This window comes from Tuber melanosporum (genome assembly GCF_000151645.1).
Source record: "Tuber melanosporum whole genome shotgun sequence assembly, scaffold_87, strain Mel28".
Taxonomy (NCBI): Eukaryota; Fungi; Ascomycota; class Pezizomycetes; order Pezizales; family Tuberaceae; genus Tuber; species Tuber melanosporum.
Window position 1 is genome coordinate 1 of NW_003299136.1, and position 25,621 is coordinate 25,621.

At 47.8% G+C, this 25,621-nt stretch overlaps 2 protein-coding genes; one reads left to right on the forward strand and one right to left on the reverse strand.

The window, feature by feature from the left end:
* Positions 1 to 2,264: 2,264 nt before the first annotated feature.
* Positions 2,265 to 4,298, forward strand: GSTUM_00011517001 (uncharacterized protein). XM_002841953.2 has 4 exons: positions 2,265 to 2,437; positions 2,492 to 3,255; positions 3,326 to 3,797; positions 3,853 to 4,298. The coding sequence occupies exons 2-4, from the start codon at positions 2,885 to 2,887 to the stop codon at positions 4,168 to 4,170; spliced, it is 1,161 nt and encodes a 386-aa protein (XP_002841999.1). The 5' UTR covers positions 2,265 to 2,437; positions 2,492 to 2,884; the 3' UTR covers positions 4,171 to 4,298.
* Positions 4,299 to 17,997: 13,699 nt separating this feature from the next.
* Positions 17,998 to 23,178, reverse strand: GSTUM_00011518001 (uncharacterized protein). XM_002841954.2 has 4 exons: positions 22,943 to 23,178; positions 22,141 to 22,813; positions 18,723 to 22,088; positions 17,998 to 18,670 (listed from the first exon to the last, which is right to left on the reverse strand). Exons 1-4 carry the CDS (start codon positions 23,112 to 23,114, stop codon positions 18,052 to 18,054), a joined length of 4,830 nt encoding a protein of 1,609 aa, XP_002842000.1. The 5' UTR covers positions 23,115 to 23,178; the 3' UTR covers positions 17,998 to 18,051.
* Between the last annotated feature and the right edge of the window lie 2,443 nt (positions 23,179 to 25,621).

Consider the following 25,621-nt stretch of genomic DNA (forward strand, 5'->3'; position numbering starts at 1 on the left):
CTCGTCTCTGTGTACCGTTTATGTTTTGTTTTAAGTATCGCTTTGATACTTGGTTTGTTTTAAGTATCGTTTGATACTTGGTTTTGTTTTATGTTTTGTTTTAAGTATCGTTTTGATACTTGGTTTGTTTTAAGTATCGTTTGATACTTGGTTTTGTTTTATGTTTTGTTTTAAGTATCGTTTTGATACTTGGTTTGTTTTAAGTATCGTTTGATACTTGGTTTTGTTTTATGTTTTGTTTTAAGTATCGCTTTGATACTTAAAGAGTTTTACCAAAGAGTATCAATTGATACCCTTGATTAGTTTCGTTCATGCTAGACATGAACAGATTTGTGTATTTAAAGACCGCCTGTTTCTACGATAGAAAAGGCAGACTTCGACAGACAGTATTTCAATATACTTGGTTGAACGGTTACTTCATTGTTCCCCAGTACACCCTCGAAACCTCCTTTAGTTCTCAGCTCTCGCCTCCTCTCTGGAAGAGCAGGCCACCTGCCAACTATCGTATCTATTACCGATAACGTGATTAGCACCTTGCGAACACGTTACAGGCGTTCCGGATAGAAGACAGAGGTTTTGTACTATCAGTAACATAGGCAGATGTCTAGTGCTATCGTACAATTAAGCAAAGAAGAAGGAGAAGAAGACAAGTATCGTTCCCTGTCACCAAGAACTAATTATCCAAAGAGGGATTGTTACACTTCCTCTCCCCTATACACTCATTTTATATACAAATTAAACTTCTATTCTAACAAGTAAGTAAATACCAATTACTGAGTCTATACAAGACATAGTAGGCCTATCCTTCCTCTGAATACAAGAAAGAGTCATAATAGTCTTCTCTGTTCACTTTACTGAGTCACAAAGAGTCACTTCACTAGCTCAAATAATGGTTCTGAGTTGCTTATGGGAATTTTAAAATAGATGAAAGTAGAAATAGAAAATAACAGTTTCCTAATGCTACTATTTTGTATGGCTTCTATCTGCATCCAATACAGCCTGAATTCTCTCAGGCATTCTCTAAATCCACCCATCAAATGTCCCTTGGAGAATGAGGTCCCACTCTTCCTTTGCTACCTGAAATAACTCAGCAGCACTATGGGGCCTTCTCTCAACCTTGGAGAATCGCTTTCTGAGGGCTTTTTTTAGAATTACCCAGGCATTCTCAATAGGGTTGAGATCTGCTGAGTTGGGAGGATAAGCCAATCTCTGATATCTACAGTCCTCCTGCAATTTTTTGTTTTCTGCTCCATTATACCATGATGCATTATCAGCAGCCATATAGATGGTTTCAGGAGCCCTATTTATCTCTTCTATGAAGGGGATAAGGTATGGCTGGTGGATCTCAGTTGCATATTGGTAGGTATTAAGACCAAGCCTGTCTCTCTTGCTAGTTCTTTCCTCTCCACTCCTCTTCCTCACAAGAATCAGCTCAGTCCTCCCTCCATGCATCATTGCAGTATATATACCTATATTGGTGCATCCTGACTTAAAGCTAGGCTTTAAGTTCTTTTCTTCCAACTTTTCACCTGGTCTAAGTCTGACCTTCCTTCCCACTAGATTTGGATCACATTCAATTGTGGCCTCATCCACAAAAACAACCCATTTCCAAGCTCTTATCCAGTTCCTCCTGACCCTAGCAAACTCTTTTCTCTTTTCCTTCTGTCCTTTTCTCCAAAATGGCTTTTTCCTAGGTATCCTAAGCTTACAACCAGCTTCTTTGAATATCTTACTACTAGTATCTTTTTCAAGACCAATATTGGCTTTATGGGTAATGTCTCTTAGTGCTAAATGAGGCTCAGCATCTATAATATCAAGAATTACTTGCCTTTTGGCATCAGTAATCTTGGTTGGTCTGCCAGATCTGGGGGATTAAGGGTGTTTCCATCTCTGGATTTCACATTTTTGACCACTGTTGAAACAGTTGACTTGGAGAGGTTCATAAGCTTTGAAATTTTACCATACCCCATATCAGTATGTTTATATAGAGCATAGATTTCCCTTTTCTGGTCTTCTCTAGGGGTTTGAGAATGTGGTGGTGCCATGGTGGGGGGGGGGATGGTGTTGAGGTGATCGATGCTTGTGGCGTTGCCAAGAGGGGTACGTAGACTTTTCAGACACGACTGTACAGTATAATAACGCCTCCTATCCAAGCAAATACCCCGCAGATCCTCGGGGTCAAAGACGTTTACAGTATGGGCCGGGTCATCATCAGAAGAACCCCACCCATACTCGTTCAACCCAAGTATTCCTCCAGCTTCCGAGCTAAAATTCCGTGAAATTCGGCGTACGAACGAAGGGCTGCCCTTCGTCCCGGCAGAACTTTATCTTGGCCAGCAAGGAAGAGTTTGGCTGGCAATATCATACAGATCACCGCATTTCGATGCTCCCCACCACAAACGTCAAGGCATTATCCCTCCATTTTCACTCTCGCTTGGTAAGCTCTATGCCAATTACGACGGATTTGGTGAAATAATAAAGAAGCGATAAGACATTATCTAGGAGAATTTCAACTAAAAAACCGCACGACGCTGTCAGCTTGACAAGACCGTGGTTGTCACTGCCAGCCACTCCCTGCCTGTTCCTGAATCACACACATACCGGTACTTGAGTTACGCTACTCACTTGCCGGACTTAGTCACATTCGAACTTTTTGTACCGCCCCACCACCGGATTCTGGGAGCCGGCGACTTGGGCGCAAGTAACGGTACATCTGCTACCCGTAAATTCCTACCAGCCTTTCCATTTCCACGTTCGTTATTTCTTTCGCTCTTTTCCATGCCGTATTATCGTTGTTTATGTTTTTTGGGCCCCATTTCCTTCGCTCTTTCTTTCCCTCCTTTCCTCAGCTTAGTTTAGCTGATTACTATCCTTGTACATTACGATGTCGCTAAGATCTATCCTTAAGACTATCCTTCTGATGGCCTCGACCGCGTCCGCCGCGCGAACACTCTTCGTCGGCTCTGCAAAGGGCACGATCAAGACTTATGAGTTCGACGAGACGGCCAATTATCAGTCTTCGATCAAGGAGCTTGCATCGACTTCCGAGAGCAGCCCGGCGCCTACATGGCAGACAATCTTCGGAAATTTGCTCTACTCTGTCAGCCAGACCGAAGTGACTGCCGATGGCGTCGTCACGGCGTACCAGATTGGCTCCGACAAGAAGTTGATCAAGAAGGGGAGCGCGAGGGGCATAGCCGGCCCAGTGAGCATTGCAGTTTGTAAGGGCGGGAAATTGGTTATTACTGCTTCCTAGTACGTCCCCAGCTCTGCTGAGCTATCCACCACGTACGTGTACAAGTGCAGGACTAACATTTTGTTCTAGTGGAGGTGGAGGAGTGGATACCTTCGCAGCGGATGGGTCTGGTGGTCTCACCCACAGCCAGAGATTCGCCTACAAACTCAACAAGCCCGGCGCCGTCCCGGACCGCCAAACTGAGCCCCACCCTCACCAGGCCATCATGGACCCAACTGGGGAATACGTTATCGTTCCCGACCTCGGAGCTGACCAAGTCAGGGTGTACAACGTCAACAGCAGTACTACAATCAAGGAACTGGAGTGCATCAAAACCCCCCCCGGATTCGGTCCCAGGCATGCTGTCTTCTACCCCGTCGGCAACTCAAAGGCGACGCATCTATTCGTGGTCGGAGAACTCGCGAACAAAATCATCACCTTCAAGATCAGCTACGACCACGGCCGATTGAAGGCAAAGAAAGTTGCGACGGTGAGCACTTTCGGCGCTCAAATTGTGCCAACCGGTCCTTCCGCTCTCTCCGCCGCCGAAATCGCCCTTTCCGTAAGCCCCCCCAGCACCCCATAACACACCCAGAAACTAATTGTGTGCACTCCAGCCCAACGGGAAATACCTCTATGTCTCCAACCGTTTCGACAAAACACAAGCTGGCAAGACCCAAGACTCCATTGCTATCTTCAGTGTTGCCTCGGACGCAGCGCTCACCTTCATGCAACTTAGTGCCTCTGGCGGCCTTGAGCCGCGCCACTTCTCAATCACCAGGGATGGGAATTGGGTCGCTGTTGCTAACGTCGGAAATGGCAACCTTGGCATCTTCAGGCGGCATCCAGAGAATGGGACTCTTTCTTCCTCACCGGTCATTTCCATGCCGAATGATGGTGCTTCGTGCGCTCTATGGTATGAGCCCCAGAATTGAGTACAGAGTGGAGAGGGGGGGTGTTTTTTATCTGTTATCATGTTTGATAAAATGAGACCGAATGCCTTGCATGGTATACTGTGGTCTTGCTGTCGCGGTTTGGAGATTTGAAACATCCTTTATTATAACGGAAGAATCCCAGAATGCCCTCTCGGGTAGCGACCAGGGCCTAATCTGCCCTATGCGACTAGAATACCACCCCCGCCACATTTACCTGAGCACCCCAGCATGGCATAGCAATCATCCCACAATCTACCCTCCCGGCTAACCCAATTTTTCAGAAACAAATTGTACTAAAGGTTTAAAGTGTCCCTGGAGGCATGTCTACAGGACGTTGTCTGAAAGGTTCTTGTTCTGTTGTTGATAGGCATAGTTCTTGAGGTATGAGGAAGGGTATGAGAAATTTGCTTAGTATTAAGCATCATTCCTTCCAGCAAGATGCAATGTAGCTGTTTTTTGGGTGTCGGCCAAGGTCCAGAGAGGCTACCGGTGCTCGCACTCCAGTATCGTCCCCCAGAGGTCGCCCCTTCTCTCAAAATTGGATTCTAAGGTGCTCAGACAAATGTGGCGGGGGGTGGTATTCTAATTGTATGGGGCAGCTTAGGCCCTGGTCGCTACCCGAGAGGGCATTCTGGGAGTTTTCCGTTATTATAACCTATCATGAACTTGGAAATAATAGATTAGGGTTGTGTTCTTGATGCAAGGATTTTTCGAGTAATATGCCCCGTGCATACCGTTGCCAAGTGGGGTGAAGGGTTTTTGTCCCAAGGAAAAAAAGCCGAAATTGTTTCGAATACCCCTTGGTGAAGGCGCATGTAGACAACACCACCCATTTATGTTCCGGAGGACTAATATTTTTGCTCCTTAGATTTCTTCCCGATCGACCATGCTGTTGCGGTAGTGATATCATTCCTGATATTATCTCATATTGTACTATCTAAAACCCCACCACTCCCCAGCAACCCTATAACGGCGGCGTGATAACATCTATAACAGCCACCTTTAACCCGAAGCCACAAATCCTCGCCATGCGAAAAGGCTAGTATCATAAGTCCGTACCCCCACAGCGATGCGCGCTGTTCCATTCTTCTTTGCGGGGCGCCGGTAGGCACCTACCTCCTGATATCATCACGCCGAGGACGTTCATGATATTACATTTTCGCAGATACCCCCCATGCAATTTGGCCCGTACAGTACCGAACCGCACCGTGTATGAGTATGAATATTGGCACGTTAGAGGAATTCAGCCGCGAGAAACGCACGGGTGACTCGCATTCCGGAGACTTTAAAAGTCGGCCGGTATGATGGTGCCGATAGAAAGGATTTGCTTTATTAAAACTCCCGTTCTGGCTGAAGAAGGAACCGAGGAAAATAAATTTCTTATGCCTTTTTTAAATTGGTGAGAGGTTTCTGGGGGTTTTCATCGATATGTTTCTTCGGATTTTCATCTGCAGGAGGGGATTCCACGGGCTTTCATCTGTAGGGGGTTTCCCGGGGTTCTCTGATATGGTGAGGTGCGTCCAGTTTACGGATTAAGTTGAAGTGTATGACAAGTACTATTGAATTTGTAGAGTGTGATTCAGCATTGTGCGAGAAAACATAGGTGAATTTTAGAAAAAGAAGGAAATTCTTTGTCCTAACTGTATTTTTATGTCGGCTCACACAGTCCCCAGCTACCAGACCCGTTTTTTTCCTGTGAGAAATTTGGGTGGTCCCAAACAGTCGTGGGGCTATATTATCTCAAGTATGATATGACATCTGGCGGGATTCCGACTCGAGTGCTCTGGGAAAGGCGAAGAACTTGCACAAGCACTCGCCCACCGGTGCCTGAGAAGTTCTTTGTATAGTTATAAGCAGGAGGCGTCTAGTCGAGGAGGTTGGTGACCCATGCGTAATTCGGGAAAAGGAAGTTTGGGGGGAAAGAAAGGGGGAGCGAAACACTCCAATTCATTGCATCCTAAGATGTGTTTTCGTTCACAGAGTTAGCATCGGTAATCAGGTCAGCGCCCAAGCAACTGACCAACTCAAAGTTCGGACGATTGGATTTTGAAAATATATCCGATAGGCTGTCCGGTGCCGGCAAGTCGGCAAGTATCATGGGTAATGTGCATCACTAACCAGAAGTGAAGCCACCAACCTTGCTAAAAAGATGGTGATGCTCGCAATCAGGTTTTCATTGGCAGCCGATTTACACCCAGTCCTGGTTCTCGACTCTTCATACAGTCTCGCTCGGACCGGACGGTGCATGTATCATAATCCCCCTGAAACCTTGGGGCTTCTTAGTTGGCAAAGAAATTTGGGATTTGGGAGGGGTTCTCGAGATATGGCGGCAAAGTCTTAAGGGCTAAGGGAACCTAGGCAGCGCTAGAGGGTACAGGAAGAGATGCTCTTTGAGGGAAGCTTTTTTTTCGTTCTTCCTGTAGTCTAAGGTGTGATATCATAACTATTGGCTCCTTGGAGACTGTTTTACCCGAGTGTCGTCGGCTTGGTCCCGCCTGGCCACTTTCACATCAGGTAATCGCTGCTTTGCGAGCCTGGGTTTCGCACGACTCTGAGATTTAAAGTTGGTGAATTTCGTTGCCGGGGCCCCCGGGGTGTGACTCGATGATGAATTTAAGTATGATAGCATTCTGCTGTCCCAGCCACTGGAAGTTTCATCAAGGCAACGGCCTCGGTCCTGTCCCGATGCATTATTTCCTTCTTTTCCCTTTTCTCCCTGGATGCTTTCTCTCCTCCCGTTCCACTTGAGCGACTTGCACTCGCATCCACCAACTCGTCTAGCGAAAGGTGGAGGTGTGAATCTCTCGCGTGTGGAATAGATGCCGAGTGAGATCTTGTGTATCTGAATAACGGGTCCTTGAACTGATTTCCTAAAGTCCTATTCTGCGTAGGTTCGGTAGGCACGCCTTGGAAGTATCCACTCTCCCTCTCACCCCCCCTGAGGCCGCCTTGCAGGGTTGACAGGAAACTATCCGAGTCCGCCATGACAGTTAAAGCGAAGAGTGTAAGAGCAATGATGGTAGTAATGGACTTCACGTTTGCAGTAATTGGAATTATTGGATGCGTTTATTTGGTAGATTCTCTGGGGCAGTTATGGTGTGTGTTATCGTGAGGTCGGAAGCGGAGGTGGCGAGAGGGAGAAAGAGAGAGAGCTGCCTCTAGGCTCACTTTATACAAAGCCCCGCCCAGCCCATAGCCTCCGCAATCGCCCAAGTGCGGAAAACTGTCGAATGCCGTAAATTAAGAACTCTTCAAGTCCACTATCTCCGTTAGGTATGTGATCCCCGGGTTTAGAATCAAAAACCCCCGAGAAAGATTAGCATTTTCCTGACACGGTATAAATCTAGCCCACTTGATGTGTTGGATTTCGTTAACTGGCATCTGCGGTTTCGTTAACTTGCTAGACTGAACCTACCGTATTGTGGGCTGACGGGATGATTCCCACTGGCAATACTTGTATGACAGTGGATTTCAAGAGTTTTTACGGTATGATAACCCGTACGAGGCTTGGTGGTGACCACAAGCCAGCTGCCAGTTAGCATCTGTACTCTCACACCGGGATTTAATATCACGCGTTACACAAAAATTCGTTCTCGCGCCTATCGGTACGGCGTAAACCGAATCCAGTTTTTTTTCGTTAACAAAAATCCTTCACTTTGTTTAGGATACGATTTCTGTGTGTAACCTCCAGCTTGGAACACAGAGACCCAACAAAACCGAACTTAAGGGGCACAGCATAAATACAGCGGAAGCTCTGAATGTCTGTCTCCGTTGCAGCCTGCTGTCTATTGATGTGTTCGTTTCCCTCATAATAACATTATCGTTCGATGCTAACATCCTAAGGTAGCTCTTCCAAAATCTTCACCATCCCAGCAAATATCGTGGGCTAGGTGGTGAAGCGAGAGGGGATCAAGCGGGACCCACTATCTGCCGACTCGGTCTGCGGGTACCGCATCATACAGTACTGTACCGGTACTCTGCAAGAGCACAAGTGCGGTACCTCCTCGTCAGAAGGCTTTGCCGTGTAACGTACTGCATCGGTATCTTCCATCATACAAGCGTACAGGAAATTACCTCAGCCGAATCCCATGATGGTCACAAATACACCTTGCCCGCATTCACAAGTTTTGGGTACCCTTGATCCTACAGCTCATTCTTGGCGGGCCCTCTTGAATGGAAATATGGGGCGTGCCAAAAAGTCCTCAGCGGGAACAGTTCACCACTTACACGGCCGTAGGCGCCGCCAATGACTTTCGCTCTCGCGGCTGGGACCACGGAACGGCAGTCAGGGATTCCCTGGGGAGATCCTTTGATTCGAAGTAAGGGATCAAGAACCAACGCTGGCTGGTTTCGAGGCTTGTGGTTTCGCGATCCATATCTAACTTATCCTATTATCTCTGGTTATCCAGTGCTTCGCCAAGACTGGGCGTTGCTAAAGGTTGGATGGTGCCAGGCATCTGAAACCGGCCATGTGAGCAGCTAAAATCACTATTGAAATTCAACAGTGAAAAAATCCAAAGTAAAAGAAAATAATTGGGTAAAGCTCCCGATAGAACTGCCCGGGAATCACTCCTCCTCAATCCTACCAACTCGATCAAGTGGGTATGAAGCGAGGACATATATTTTGTGTGAACCAATGCTCCCGGGCAAGCGTAGTCGGTTTTAGGTGTGCGATACCGGTACTGCGCGGCTGGGTGTGGGGTAATCACTCACCAGACTAGCTCCATGCACCCAGCCGCATTATTGGACACATAAACCAACTCTCTTTGTCTATCTAGGGGTATGATACCACAATGGTACAAGTACGAGTACTCGAGTACTATAGGTACCCGGGAATATGCTTTTGTGAAAGACTGGATGGAATACGGGTACGAGTACAGTACCTAGTCAACCAGCAAAAATAATCCCTGTCTTGTGCTCGTGTGCGAAAATATATTAAATTACTGGATGCTTGTGCCCATTCTGAATCTGCGTCTCTTCCAGCAGAGTCCACGGAATTGGGGAGGACTGGTCCCTGGGCAAATTCTATGGGGTGTTTATTATTTTGTTTTTTTCCTGAAATTATATTTCCTGTGAATTCCGATTGAGTGGACTAGATGTCTGCGCATCCTTGGGAACCAAGATCCTGCTTTGCCCAATGTTAGGATACCCAGCCTGTTGGGATATTTGTAGCGTTTTCTCAGCCGTGCGCCAATTAGCTCGCTTCTAGGCTCTTATCTCTCTCTCTATTGCCCTTGGTCATTGCCAAGACAACTGCACCTTGGCTTTCTTTTCTTTTTTTTCGTAGCTGAGCAAGGATGATAAGTTAGTCTACACCTCCGTACAGATTATGTGACCAGGAATCGTATTTCATTTTGCAGGGCACAAGTAACCTTAAAGTGAGTGGTGACCATCGACACCTTCACAGAACATGAATTGCATGCAACTGTTGGGGCTGTCTGGGCGTCATGTGTTATCACACTAGAGTAGCCATATATTGTTGCCGAGCTAAAAAGTGATTTTGACACGGTTAGGACAACAGGGGTGAGATAAGAATTGGTTTTTTTTGGCAGGCACGGCGAACAAAATCGCCATGACGGTCCCTAGGTTGGATTGATTGTCTAGAAGGCCTATTTCAGGTTGCCCGGCACTATGCAACCGTAAAGCGATGCGCTCAAATATTCCGGTTTTCGTGGGAACTCGGGTCAATACGGCGTGTTTCACCTTTTTCACATTCCGATATCCCCGTAAAAAAGCAATCACCGGGGTGCCTCTGTCATTCCCTGTTCCTGGGTGGTGGAAGGGAAGGGAAGGTTAGCTCGACGTGGGATCTAACGATGCGAAGGAATACTCGAGTAATGCAGTATCATATCATAACCCGCACGTATGATAGTTTCTAGCGCTCAGATCGCCAGGTGCGGGGGCAACACAATTTTCATTTTTCTAACCATTAGGCAACCGGCATCGTAAGGTAGTGTGCCGGCATCTTGCACAACATGAAACTCCTTGTCAAGGTAGTTGGAAGCAATGCCTCATTCGGGCTTGCTAGTTGTAGTCATGGCATTGGTACCGCACCACGGTGCTTCACGTCTGCCAGGACAAAGGAACTCGCATTCCAAGAATTCCATTGCTTCATCGCACTGCTGAACACGTGGATTGCCCTACGCCCAAAGGACGCGCCGTATTAGAAGCGTAGAGCAGGTCTTCATTATACTATGTATTTAAGCCCGTGGTCTGTCTGTGGCCCTTATCAAGAGCAACCCCCTCTCTCCCCGCCTTGCCCGAGAGGCCTCCCACGGCTCTGCACAGCCTGTGCCGGCGCAGCACCTGCGCTTGGAGGCTGAGCATACCCGAGTAGAGCGAGGTATCATAGGCTCGGGTTTTTCTATAAACTTTGGGTGTGCAACCGTGAGGGGCCGATTCTGGCGCTTATTTGAAGGTTAAAAGGAAAAAAAAGGGTAGGGAACTCTCTACTAGTCTCGCCACAGAACCCCCGCAATATTTGACCCCTCGGACAGTGTGTAGCTTTGGTGGGTGTGTCGAGAGGGTAGGTAAGCAAATTGTGTATGTTTGAGTACTCAGAATTACCCGACCACCCCCGGTTAACTTGGCATGAAGTCCGGTTCAGAATCCCGCTATGATACTCGAGCATGATATACTCGTAGCATCTGCGAGCACGCACCTACTCTCCCGAAACACCACACTACACGACTCTAATTGGCTACCGGTAATGGAGTCAAAAGCCAATTGCTCGGGTATGATACTGTACTTGTAGTGTAGGTTCGTATCACTTACCCTGACCCTTGCCACTATGTTAGCGTATATGGCTGCGGTAGGCTGTGATAGCCACTTCCAAACCCAAGTTCCTCCCAAAGCTATACTATTCAAGTATCGTACCGGTATGATACCGCAGGGTAAGGCACCTCAAATTGTTCTCCGTTGTTTGTGTGGTTATTGATCCGTGGTGAGGAATAGACCTCGTTGGGTTGCAACGGGAATCTGTAGATCGGGGGAGCAACTCTTTGGGTTCACCATTAGTCCGTGGATTGCCTCTTAAGCTGAAGTTGCCGAAAATACCGGTAATTTATTGCTCAAGGAGGGGCTGAGAAACGGCTAAGTCAAGCCACAGCCATGGTAGACAATTGCCCGCATGTCCATCCTCGTCTCAGCTATCTTCCCTACCGGTATTCCAAACTCAACCATGAACGTCCCACGAAATCACCTGGACCAATTGACCGGTAGCGCAGCGATTCGGATATCCTCTGCGGCACATCGTCCCTGACAGCTTGTAGACTAGGTTTTTGGCAATATCAATCTGCCATCATTACCATGTCAACCCCTATCCAATTCCAAATATGCTAGCCAAGCAGTTCAGAGTTATCCATAGACTATCGGAGATTCTGACCTGCTATTATGGTAGTCTACCCAACTCTTTGCTCACTCGTATGGCTGCGCCGCGTCAATATATGACACAATTCTTATGTTCTAGTGACTTCACAAAATAACCGTTTCAATTTATCGTCTCTACGAGTAGATTTTTATCTACGATATGATAGTCGAATTTTCTCTCCGGCAAACCGAACAGGGCCAGTGTTTATCCCCGAAGAGGAGGGTGGAGGGTCGATACACGGTTTCATATCGTAGGTCGTTGACACTTCCGCGGCAACGGAAGACACCACCACGGTATAATATTCGGGCCGACCTTCGGCGCATCAGCCCTTGGCGCTCCTAAGGAAATTGTTTATCACATCGGCACCCCAAGAACGGCAGCACGGTTAGAATCGGGAAGAAGGAAAAAGAAGAGAAACTGCCCAACCCGAAATCTGCTGCTGGATCACCGTTTGTGCGTTATGGCGTGAACAATTATGCCCCATGATATCAGATGTACAAGTACTTACTATAAGTACATGGGACTGCGGGAAATTTTGTGGAATAGATAAAGTAAAGCAAATAAATACAAAGTGTCAATTTGATATTTAGTATACCACCCTTTTGCCTTATTGGCTGTCTTGATTCTCCAGAATACCTTCTACTAAACCTTCAGATAAAATATCCGGTATCATATCAACACCCAACAATGAATAAGCACTTCTCTAGTAGTGGTTTTGCTTTATCTGCTAATATGGTATCCTCAGCCAAGTGAGTATAATATTCATACTGAGGCTTCTTAAAGTGTATCCAAATATATTGAGACCTGGTGAATATGATGGTTAATTTTACAAAAAAATTATACTCTATTCTCATCCAACCATGTCACTGTAAGCCTAACCATACATGCCCTGGCATCACCTCGTAGGATTATAGTGATATTCTCCTCTGATTCCTCCAAAAACCAAAGAAAGGTTCAAAGTTCAAACATGAGCTTGCATCTACTCAGCCCCCATCTATCACCCTCACTCACCCCTTTTGCACGCTTTCTCCAATCTAATGCGTAGACCCCTGCCACTCCTTCCTACCCTCTTCCCCCATTGGCCCCCTATTTATTTATCTCCCTGGTCGAGGTATGGGAAATGCGATAATCGAAGCCACCCTTTCCAGGCGACCAGTTTTGTCCGAGAACCGTAACAAGGTTCCGCACTTCACTATGCCAGCTTCCCGCAGGCGTACAGGAGCACAAGTATTCCAGCACTTGCACGACCCAATAAGACGCTTTAAAACACTTAGACCTAATACCGGCACTTCCGCCGAAATGAGCACCCTCGAAAGAAATACTTTTGTGCAGGCCAGGTTCTACGCGGTGCGATTCATCAAGCAATCTTTGAACCTCCGGGGCTGCACCAAAGAGCATAGCAAGCTCACGAAGCGTAAGTAATCCCTATCAGGGGTTCCGGGAGAGGGAGACTACAGCACTGCTCGGCGATATAATCGGGATATTTCGTGCCTTGCCGGGGCGGGGAAGCGGATTTATTCCCCCATGCAAAACCTCGGACCGGAACTCACCACCGGATTTGACGACTACTGAGAGGCCTGGTCGGGGGGGGGGGCGTTTGTGTGTATATGGCGGTATCTTGTCCTCACCCGATTCTCGCGCGTGGAGGTCGTCCTTGTTCTTTGACTTTTTGATCCGAATACTCTGATCCCTCAACCCGGATTCCACATTTATTGTATTATTGGAAGTATGGTGGATACCGTCGCCCCTCGTAGCTACACTTCCCTCCCCAATAGCCCCAGGTCTAGCAGGGGGTGGGTATCAACAACTCGAAATCTCCATCTTTCCTCATTGTTGCCGGCATTTGGACATCGAAGTCTGGGTCACAATTAGGTTTATGGAATTACTTGCTCGGGGTGTTGAGACTGTCCGTGCGCAAGTGCAATGATTTGTGAACTGGAGTCGGAAAAGCATTTGGAGCTCCGGATGCCCACCCGACTTTTGTTCCAGCGTTGGAGATAAACATCGAATATAAATAGTCGAGGGCCTATTCTGTCTATCACAAAAATAGAGAGGATGAGTTCACGGGCTTTCGGGTATTCGGAACCAGAGCCCTGGGAGTTCCCAAAGTAGAAATTTATTTCAGATTACCCATGAGATTGCCTTTGATGGAGAGTTTTTGAACTAAAGATTATATACTTCCAACCGCGTAATATTATGGGGAAATTAAACATTGGCTGGAAAACATTTCACCACCTTATTAGAGAAAACGTGAGCTTGAGGTAAAAGCGATTTTCGCTGTTTGTCAAGAAAAAAACATCTAATTTTCTTGTGTAATAAGTCAATAATAACCCCGATTGAGCTAATAAGCACCACCAACTATCACTCGCCTAGCCACTCGGTACAAACCCAGTACGTGCCTTCCAATGGATAAAAATAAGAACCGATTCACACCAATCCACAACAAACCCCTTAGGCTCTCGCCACTAGATATGGACCAAAAAACTCGTAAACAACATACTACTAAGGCAACACCGAATCCCGACTGGCAACCTTCACTCTCCTCACCGTACCGCTTTCCCCCGTAGTAATAACCCAGCCAGCCGAGCTAGTACTGGCATTCTCTGCAACATTAGTAGCACTTCTAGTGCCTGTAGTGGACATCTCCCGACCCATCTCCCGTCCACTCTCCAAATCCCCCCTTTCCAGATCTAGATTCATACTGCACGGCCCAGTTTCCCCGGCACTCTCGCCTACGCGGATGGATGGCAGGGGGTCATGCTTCCTCTCCCGTCGTCGGGAAATGTACACGCTTAACCACACGTAAAGCTTGTAGCCGCAGGTAACTAGGGCGAGGACGGAAAGACAAAGGCCTGCCACGATGAGGATTATTAGGACGATGACGGTGCTGAGCGACGGGGCGTCCTTGTCTGGGTCTTCGCGGGCGGCAGAGGAACCACGAATTATGTAAGTTGGTGAAGGTAGAGGATTGAAAGGGATCTTAACCGTTGAGCTGGGAGCACGTGGGCGGGGCCTTCCAGTAAAGCGGGACGGTGGAGAAAGAGGGAGGGAGGGATCAGAATTGGTTTCGGGGTCAACTGGAAGGGAAATACACCAGAAAGTTGGAAAGAGGAGGAAGTGAAGAAGGGATATATGGTGTATCATCTCGGTTTTGAAGAGCAATAATATAATTCACAACAATGGGTTCCAGAATTATCTGTGTCGGAGGAGTTGTGAAGGTGGAAAAGAGGCAAAGGATATTTATTGTAAGTTGGCCTGGCGCTTGCGTACCCCTTTGTGTGGGATGACGTTTAAAGCTGGAATATCAATTTGTTTTTTTATGAAAGTCATTGATACAACGTGATCGGGTTTATGGCGAGCATTCGTATATGATAGGTATATGCGTCTTGTACTCCATCTCATCATGACCTTGAAACAAATCCCCGGAAGGCTTGAAATATTTTCCAACTTTACCAGCGAAATCTAAACTAGCCTAGCAAGGGGCGGGCATCGAGGCTCCAGATAATTCGAGTGTTAACGCACCATTTAGTAATCTCGGAATTTCTCAAGAGACAAACCATTTAACATATTGCCTGAGGCCGGGAATCAGGGGAAATATCGAGTAGAGGAGGTCTTGATAGCCCACCCCAATAGCCCTGATAATCGCCCCATGAGGCAACCCATGAGGCGCTACCACCTGAATTGAGTGAACGCGCAGTGTACACACCACCAACCATTTGTGATCACTCGCCTCATAGTCAAAGTAACGGCAGGCCCCAAATCTCTCATACCATCCCTCGGTCTACGGGAGTGGGGAGAATCAACTTCTATGGGTTCCGCGCGTATTACGACCCGGTGAAGAATATATTATGTCAATTTTATACCAATAATAGTATAAATTTCGCGGGGGTTGGTCTTATGCGAGTAACTTATGGAGTGTTTAGTCGGGGGACCAAATTTGACTCTAGAAGTCTCTTCATGAACTCAAATTACCAGGTTGACACTTCTGAGCATTATTCTCTAAATAGTCGAGTGATATTTCATGAGTCTAGCTTTTTCCCATACCAGAACAGCAACTCTCACTTTATTTACGGTGGATTATTCTTAGCTTAAAGCCCCAGCACCACGTCAAGGTGATAATCCAAGCTGGGGTACCTAAATAACACCCATGTTAGTAGGCCAACAAGTTTGCAACCCGTTAGAACAAAAATCAAATTGAGGGGGGGAGAAAAAAGAAACACAAATCATCGCAGAACAAAACATAAGAAAACAAAACATAGGAAACAAAACAGAGCAAAACAGCTACCTCTCAAATGCTGGAAGACAACACATCCTGACCTTGCTGACATGGCCAGGGACAGGACGAACAACAGCAGGGGGAGGGGGAGGGAGAGGGGAAGAGGGAAAACAGGCCGGTTATGAAGCCGGGAGAATATCCTCAGCTTGCAAGAGGGAGGGGGGGTATTAACAGGGTACAAAATCTCAATTAAAACAGAGAGAGGAGTTGTGTGTGACTGGATAGGGGAACAAGCAGGAATGGGTACAGGGGCAGGTGTAGGGGGAACAACAATCCTACCCTCGTACGCTGCGATGAAGTCCTCGAAAAGATGATCGAAGAGATATGGTGCATTGCGACTATAGTGTGCACCAAGGCCGTTGCATTATGCAATACCTAACCTTGTGAGGAATGAGGGCTATGACCTGGGGGGTATATGATATCATAATAATATTATGATAACAATATTATGATACTTTTTCATTCAATTTATACAACAAGTCTACTTTTCTTGGATGAATTGTTTGTTTTTTTGATTACATGAGATAATAAATTTATTTTCCTGAATATATGGTGGGTAAAAAAAAATTTTAAACAGCAAGGCAGAAGATTATGACTTTACACTGAAGATTTATTCAAACTCTTTAGTGGAAACATGCCAACGAGACTTGTACTTTATATGAACAGGTTTTTCATACTCTGGTGGTGCATAAACAATATTGTTACAGTAAGCTTCTATGATACGCATGGTTTGTACATAATATTTCCAAATTAGCTTTGGAGACATAAGAGCTAATACTTCTGGCACTAATCTTTGTAGGAAGTCAAAACCATATCATGCTCACAACGCTTCCTTGTATACTGCTCGGTGGCATCCCACTAGTATTCAATAAAATTTATTTTGCATTGGAATGCAGGATATGGGACAACAAGATGTCCTACATACTCAATTGCAATTTTGATTACTCAAGACTAGGAAAAGGAAAAAATAAAGAGACTAATATGCCATAGATTGAATTAGCAATGGACATATTCCAGAGTAGTATAATGTTACTAAAAGCTAGAAGCTGGTACTTGAATGTACAAAAACCACTTGTATTTGAATCAAAGATTGACAAAAAAGAATGTCATGGCTGGGAATTGAATGCAGGACTATCAAAAATTGTAACATTTACTGGTTAGCCCTATTTCCTCACAAGGTTGAGCGTTGCATGATCCAACAGCCTTGGTACACACTATAGTCTCAATGCACCATAATCAAACACAGCGTCGGGGAGGCCAGAAATGAATCTCGCAATGAGTTCCTCTGAGTCAATAATGGAGGTAACGACGGAAGGGAAGGCGGCAAGCCGTACAGGGGTGAAAGAGATACTGTTTGCATGGGAAAGGAAAAACTCGCAGAAAAAATGATAAATGAAAGAAAGTACAAAATCCTTGACGGCAGAAGAGAAAGAGCAAGAGAAGGGGAAATAAGACATTAGAAGTGACTTTTTGGGTATAATGGGGAGAGAAGGGTTGGGTATCTAAGCCTGTTCTCACGGAGGGGATAGAGCCAAAGAGGTTGAGAAAGAGTAAAGATGTGTTGATGAAAGTGAGAAAGTGAGAAAGTAGGTATGATAGAGAAACAGAAAGTTGTGTGCAAATGGGAACAGAAATTTCTATGGAGGAGAGAAGAAGAGTGGGAGACTGGGGGCCTTTATAATAATATTATTATAATGTTTTTCCCCCGCCGATGCTGAAGTTGTGTGGGCAATTGACGTGAAGATGTGTAGGTTTTAGGTTTCTATCTGTGGATAGTTGATATCATAGTGTACTGTCTCCGTGTTGGGTGTGGATTTTGGATCTGTAGCCCTTGCTATGTTGCCATTCACTGAGGCGTCTAGTTGGCGGGGGTTTAGGTCGTCCGTAAAAGATTTACTTTTAACCGGGCAAAGCCATGGATAAATTAGGTGGGGAGTGGAAAATGCGATTTGATCGGCCTTCGCATAACTGAAGTTGATAATTACTCCTCCTGGAACCTGGTGCTAGGTGAATGCTGGTATGGCTTAGTTTGTTATGTTGGTATCATAGCCGAGTTCTCATGATACCATTGGACATGCACGGAAAGGTTTGTCGAGGATGTATCATAGAACCTACTCGAGTATTTCCTTGATACCGCTGCTACGAATACAACTTCAAAGCGCTACAGATAGTACAATAATAATGAATAAAACAATATCATAAATTAGTTCTCCCTCTACACTACGCTGCGGGTATGTTAATGATTTTCGTACATGATTCCAATGCTACCTTTATTCCTCATTTTAGCCCTTTCAAGCGCACTCATCTCTCCCCCACCTACACCATGATTTGGAGGGTTCCCATGACTAGCATCTCCGTATCCGCCACTCAGACTAACTCCCCCATCGCCAGACACTGCAGCGCTTTCCTCAGAAACATTCTTTAGCATTTCTAAAACACCCTGAATACCGCTCTCTACAACGGTCCAATCACTGTTCACTACGTTGACTCTCTCACGCAGTTCCTTCTCCGCCTCCTCATCAGAGCCTAACCGCTCCTTTGCAACTTCACCCTTCTCCCGGCCCTCGGCGACACCAACCTCCGCGGTGGACTCATTCATCAGAAGACTTGCGGAGTGGAAGGCTTTCATGAATTTTATACTCTTTTCTTTCAGGGTTGAGAGAAGTTCGAGAGTGTAAAGAAGATCCGCTTTGAAGCTTGCCGTGCGCAGTGGATTGGTAAGGAGCGGCGTCACAGCCTGCGTGAGCTCCTCAGTGTAGTTCAATTCAGCGGTCAGGCCGCGCTCGATGCTTTCCTCGATAGCTTCCATGAGCTGGGTGGTTCGGGCGAATTTCTGTTTTGCGGCTTCGAGGATGCTGGAGATTATTAGTTGGTAGTTCAATTAGCTTGAGGGATGGGGGCGGTTACGCTTTCTTTTCACTCTCGTCGAAGTGCTTTTCCATGCTCTTCATTTTGGAAATGTTTCCAGAGACGTAGAGGGGTTGGATAACTGTCCTTCGGTACCGTCTGTCGCGCTCTAGGATCGCGACTTGAACCTTTTCATGTCTTCGCTCGATGTAGCCCCGGAGCAATATGAGTCCCTCCAACAGGTCCGTGAGTTCTAGGCCTTCAATCTTCGTCCACCGTTCTTTCCCTGAAACAGCATCTTGAAGGCCGTTTATGGTTTGGAAATGCTTGTCCATTAACCCCTTGATCCCCTCTTGTATTTTGTCATAGACCTTCTGGAAGACCTCATCACGGTACTTCTCCCATTCGACTTCCTCTTCTTTAGTCTTCTTTTCTGCCTCCTTAGCATTAAACGCTTCGTCCATGTCACCAACATCACCATAACCAATCTCGTGATCGGCAAATAAACGATCAGTATGTTCCTCGTGTTCTTCCAACCGAACTCTCCGCTCTTCTTCGAGCCTTTGCAGGCGTTTCTTCGAAGCATCGCCATAGGCTGTATTGATCTTCTCAATAAAAGAGAAGTCCTCACCAACTTCATCAATAGTTTTCTTGATGTCGTCGAGTACAGCAGTCGATGGGACCTTGTGGAATCTGGTGACTGGTAATACAGTAGAAAGCACGTCAACCGTCGCCGGAGTTGACAGCCCTAGAGCTGGTGGTGCAGGTGTAGGCCCCAGCTTTAATTCATCAAGGTCAACATCCTGAGATGGCGTAAAACACTCCTCTGAGCTTTCCGGATATTGTCCCTCTGGCTCTGGCGGGAAGTTTGGTGGTTGAGATCTCGTTGGGCTTTGATAGCTCCCGGGTGAAGAAACATATGCCTGGTACGGCGTCGTATCCACTACCGTTGGTGCATGTTCAGGGGGACCGAATTCTGTAGGATGCACACCAACGGGCGGAGCCATGGTTTGCGATCTGCTAGGCTGATTGTATATGATTGAAGTACGTTTGGGCTGGGGTTGAGGTCCTCGGCTATCAATCGTTGAAGCTCTCTTTGGGTCGTATGCAACAAAATCAGACCCCGAAGAAGCCGGCGGTGAGCCCGACTTGGCCACTGGTGCTTTATAGGGAGCATGTGCACCATTGCCTGGAGTTACAGTCTTTGCTAGAGGCAATGTTGATTCGTTGGGACGAAATGGAACATAGCCTTGATGCTGGGGAGGCGCTGGTGAGGTAGGTTTCTGCTGGGGAGGGCTGTGGACTGCGGGATTAAATGCCTTGTAGCCATCATTCCCGACGGGTGGATCCTCAACTTGCTGTTGAGGTTTCGGCGGGGCCGCACCCGGTCGGAAAGGTTGATAAGTTTCAACCCTCTCTAGATGTTTGGGTTCTTCATGCTGAGGTGCTTGGTAGGCAACTTCATGAATTGGAGAAGGGATATTAGGGGGATGTGGCTGGTTCTGAGGCGTGTGATGTTGCGGCTCGCTGGACAAGGGGGGTACAGACACATCTGAAGCTGCCTTCTTGTTTGAGATTTCAGGGCTTCTCTCAACAGTCGGGGCGCCAGCTGGGCCATCGGGGTTCTTCATACCACCGAACACACTTCCTTGCCTGCTAGGGATATCCCCAAGAGCGTTAGGGTACCGTTCCCCTCGAATGAAGTATTCCTTTTCCATGAACTCCGTAAATACTCTCAATTTTTCTTCATCAGAAGTAGCTGCAACCTCCGCTTGTATCATATCAATGAAGCGGTGGATGGAGTCGGCGTAGAATTGCTCCAGGGAATCTAGAGGATTTGGTTCTTCCTCAGATTGGGCCGGAGCGGCAGGCTGCAGTGTTGGGGCAACTTCATAAGATGGTTGCGCGGGTTGTTGGGCTGTCTGCTGGACTGGCTGTTGGGCAGGTTGTTGGGCAGGTTGTTGGGCAGGTTGTTGGGCAGGTTGTTGGGGTGGCTGCTGGGGCGGCTGCTGGGGAGGGTCCTGGGGCCATCCGCCCGGAACCTGCTCAATATATGTACTCTGGGAGGGGGGCTGAGGGGGTGGAGGTTGGTGTTGTTGCTGCTGAGGAGTCATGATTCTCTGTGGCTGTTGCTGCTCATATTGTTGTGGGGCTGGCTGTTGATTTTGCGTCTGTTGCTGCTGCTGTTGCCGTTGCCATTGATGAGTGTCCGATCGCTGGTATTGGTCCGGTAGTGACTGGGGCGCATGTTGCTGTTGATGTTGAGGGGTCGCAATTCGTTGAGGGGGCAGCTGCATCTGATGTTGAGGGGTCATAATTCGTTGCGGTGATTGGTGCGCTTGGTGCTGCTGTGGAGTCATGATCCTTTGAGGTTGCTGCTGCCACTGCGGTTGCTGTTGTTGGGGAGTCATCACTCGCCCAGATGGGGCATATCCTCCTCCAACTACACTACCCGGTCTCTGTGGCTGCTGAGGACCCGTGGCCACCTTGTGAGGTGAGGGTGGCGAGACGAAGCCAGATCTCCCTCCTTGCTGCTCATTATAGTATCCGCTCGGTGCATGGGCTGGTGATCCTCCTATCTCTGCGATCTCAGGAGTCTCAGGGCGACTGACCAGCGAAACCTCATCGTCAGCCGCACTGCTATAGTGCTCCCATCCACTGATGTCTGATGGGCCAGAAGAGAAAACCGATGCCCCGGTCACGGGCGGAATGGTATTCTTCCGTTGCGGAGCTGGGGGCGGTGTAGGGCTCGATATCCGTTGCTGCTGCTGCTGCTGCTGCTGCTGGGAAAAGTGATTGTGGTAAGCGGAAGCGGCCGGAGCTTGCGGTGGCGGTGGTGTTGGGGTTGACTGAGGTTGCTCCAAGTGGTCAAACCTTTGGGTGTACCGGCTCTTGGGTCGACCTGGCGGGACGACTGTAGGGGGGTCAGTACGCGAAGGAGCTTGTGTTTGTTGGTCAAGCACCTGCGGCTGCTGTCCATACTGTTGCTGGGACTGTTGCTCGTACTGTTGCTGGGGCTGCTGCTCAAACTGCTGCGTAGGCTGTTGATACTGGCCCGGTTGTTGTTGCTGCGGCTGCTGCTGCCAGCCGTCTTGCTGGGACGTCATTGGGGGTGGGGGTGGGGGTGGGGGCGGTGGCAGCTGCTGGCTTTGTTGGAGACTAGGGGGGTATTGCTGTTGAGGAGCTTGCTGGTACTGCTGCTGTTGAGGGTTTGGTGGGTATTGGCCACCCCCAGGAACGCCACCAAATTCAGGATGTAGAACCGGAGGGGTATACTTAAACTTCTTCTTTGGCCCATCCGGCTGAGCCGTACCCCACGCAGGGATGTTTTCTGGAGGCGGCGGTACAAAGACCCCAGGCGCGGGGTTGGTATTGACAGGTTGATAAGCAGTGACCCCGGTACCGGAAAGTGATGGGGGGATATATCTATTCAGTCATTAGTGCCGATTCAATAGACCCAGGCAGAGTAATCGCTCACGCAACATGGCTCTCAGATGGGCTCTGCACAGTTTCAGTTCCACCATTCTGTTGGCTGCCATATCCAGATGCCATGCCGCCGACATTGCCCCCGGTGTAATACCCCTGCTGAGTCTGCGGTGCCGCCGGTTGGCTAGGTTGCGCAAACTGTTGCTGGGGGCTGGTTGTTGTTTGCCATTGCTGCCCTTGGTACTGCCCACCATATGGCTGCTGGCCTTGTTGATATGAGCTCGTGGGGGCAGCGGGTGATCCAGGTGTTTGCTGGTTGTATGATTGAGTAATCGGTGGGGGTGGGGGAGGTGGTGGGGGTGGAGGAGCTTGCTGCTGCTGCTGCTGCTGCTGGATAGGTGTCCCAGGGGTTTGCTGGTGAACACTCGGATTCTGGGGAGTAGGGGCATACCCCGTTCCAGTATTACCTTGGTATGTGGGCGCTTGGGGGTTATAGATGACCGACTGGGGGCGGGCCGGGGCTAGCGGAGAGGCGGGTTGGTTCCATTGCGGTTGGGCCCATTGTTGTTGTGCAGGCGCTGACGCAGGCGGCGGAGGTGGAGGTGGAGGTGGAGGTGGAGGCTGCTGATACTGAGATTGCGGCTGTTGGCCATATTGCTGAGGAGGGTACTGTTGCGGTTGAAACTGCTGAGGCGGATATTGTTGTTGCTGAGGGGGGAATCCGGCTACGAGTAAATGATCAGACAAACTCCTTGAAGAAAAAAACATCATAATTCATCCTTCCAATGGGGTCTCATCCCATCTCTCACTCATCCCGCATCCTATTCCCCTCGCCCGCAGCAGATATCACGTACAATTATAACTTGCGTTCGACGGGACCCCTGTAGCAGTCCCAGGTTGAACCCCTCCCATCTGCCCATTGCCAAACTGTTGGCCGTACATATTTCCTTGCTGTTGCTGTTCCTGAGGACGCACCACTGGTCCAGTCCAGGGAGGTGGTACTTTATAGATGTGCCCAGGCTGCATAGTATCCGTGCACTTGTTCAGCCGCAGGCTTGGCGTACAGTTTGTCGTATGATATTCTGAGCACTCGCTCGCGCTTAGCCGCGGTCAGAGGGGAAACTGAGCTTTTATCAGGAGAAGTTGGTTTTGCGCAGTGAAGTAGGATGAGTATGATAGCTGTGATGTGGATGATTTTATAGGTATGCACTATAGGTGATAGCGCCGCCTGGGAGGAATGGGGAGGAAACAAGAGAAAAAAGGAGAAGTCAGGAGATGGTGCAGCTCAGCTCTATTTGTGTCACGGGTTTAAGGAATCGGAGGTGATGTTGGGTATTGTTGTTTTGATTGTTCCCCTATTAGGGAAGATAGGCTGGAGAACGAACCCCTCACGGTGTCGCTAAGGAAGCTTGATCGAATCACCCTGCGTCTTGGCGTTGAGGCTCATGGATCGACAGTCCCGTGATTCGAAAAGCAGGTGGAAGAGCAGCCATCGCCCAGCCCAATTCCCAAGGCTATCCTTTTGCCAAGAAACAGCAGACAGATGGCACCAGATACCGGTAGACCACCAAAGCTTATCCCGTGATGCTCGTCAGGCAAAGCAATAATTGACAGATACCGTATCGTACCGGTACCAGTACGGTACTCAAATATCCAAATGGAGAAACAACCATCCCACCACTTGCAGGAACCGCTGCTCAAGTAAACCTTGCCTCACTCTCAGCCTCTTCATGGCCTGCAGGTGATGGTTCTTGACAACCGGTCAGCACGACCCCATCCCACTTGGTCCAAGCTTAGGGGAGGTGCATGAAAACGTGGTTTTGGTCCGCCTTGGCCAAATGCGAACGGCGGCAATCCCTGATGAAGATCACTCAGATATCCCGAGATTAGGAAAAACGTATATTTACTCGTACAGTGAAACATCCGTTATCTCCAGCCTTTTGGGAGACTGGTCAGCTAGATCTCATGGAAATAACAGGAGGTGGAAAATATGGAATAGGCTTGGCAGAAGAGGGGGTATCATACTAAAAAGAAAATCAGTGATAACTCATGATAGGCATACACTTTATTTCTAACTCACACTGACGCATATGGAAGAACAATGTATTTCTCCCAGTTTATGCTAAAAACCCCCACACGTACACACTCAACCCCCTATCGTGTTGATTGAAGTGGGGGGTTTCCCTCTTTCACAGTAGGAGTCAATGGCAGGGGCAGAAAAGTTGAATGCTTAGTTTTCTTTTCTGTCCTTTTTCACGTAATTTATTTCCTGAAAACCTGTCAGATTCTCACCTCTGAGGAGAAATAATGTGACACTACAGATCCGGAATTTAGGGACATTTACAGCCTAGGAAGAGGAGCTAATAGACCTCTAGAACTGAAATGGGGAAAGCTCATAGAACAAAACCCGTCTCCCGACGGGGGACAGAAATATTAGAGTCCTGGAAATATCGGAGGGTGGAGCTAGTGGGGGTTTCACTGTACAATACATGGAAAGTTATTCATCACCACCATGATTCACCAGCGTCACGTGGTGTATCAGTTGCACTCAGTGCGCGAAAGATCACACTCCTAGGGATCCCCACCGACCGTTCGCTGAAATGACATGCTCATTGGGTTCCCAGGTTGCAGTGCCAATGGTTGACCCCAATAATGAGGGAAGCGTTGTTCCAGTCATTGGCATATCTGGGGAGATTTAAAACTGGAAAAAATGTCTATTTTTCTAACTGCGGCGTGACTCTAGTGCAGGCAGAAGCCACAAGTGGAAAAAGGAGACTTGATGATCGACAATCCCCTCGCTCTCCCCCACATCCCCCACTACTCCCGGATATTCCGAGATCTTGTTAACTTAACGTCTCTACTCCAAATTAATTATTTGGTTCTATAATATTATGAAGAAAATCTACTTAATAATTAAACCCGCTACTTTGGTGCTAGTTCTCTCCAGCAGCGGTTTCAAACACCACGACAGATTTTCTCTGTGCGTAACAAAGACTTCATAAGTGCCTAGATGGGAAATAGTGAATAGTTTTGAGTTTTGATGGTTCAAAGATTATGCGGCCCAGATCCCCCAATCCTCACTTCCACTCTCAAAGACAAATCTGTGTTCCGCAAGGATTAATAGTCTACCCCCCTAATGAGGTGAGGATTCTCGAGGTCAAAGTTTAACTCGCGATGAGGACTCCCGTGCCAAACACCAACCCGCGGCAAAGGAGCAAGGCACCACCATAGCCAACATCTAGTCAAAAGACCCAGAGCCATATCACTAAAATCAACCCCATAAGGAATACAATTGATAGCGAAATACGGAGCGTTATGCTCATCAAATACCCGCACAGAGCTCACACCCAAGGCATTCTCTAGGCCATTCTAAACGCCACCACGCAATTTCATAAGGCTATGCCCAACCGCATAGCATAGTGCAACCCGGATTTGGGAGAAGAAAAAGAGGGAAAAGAAAAGACACAAACACAGCGATTAGACTAGCAGATCAGCTTTACCGGAATCTTATGCACATACAAAACCCCATTACA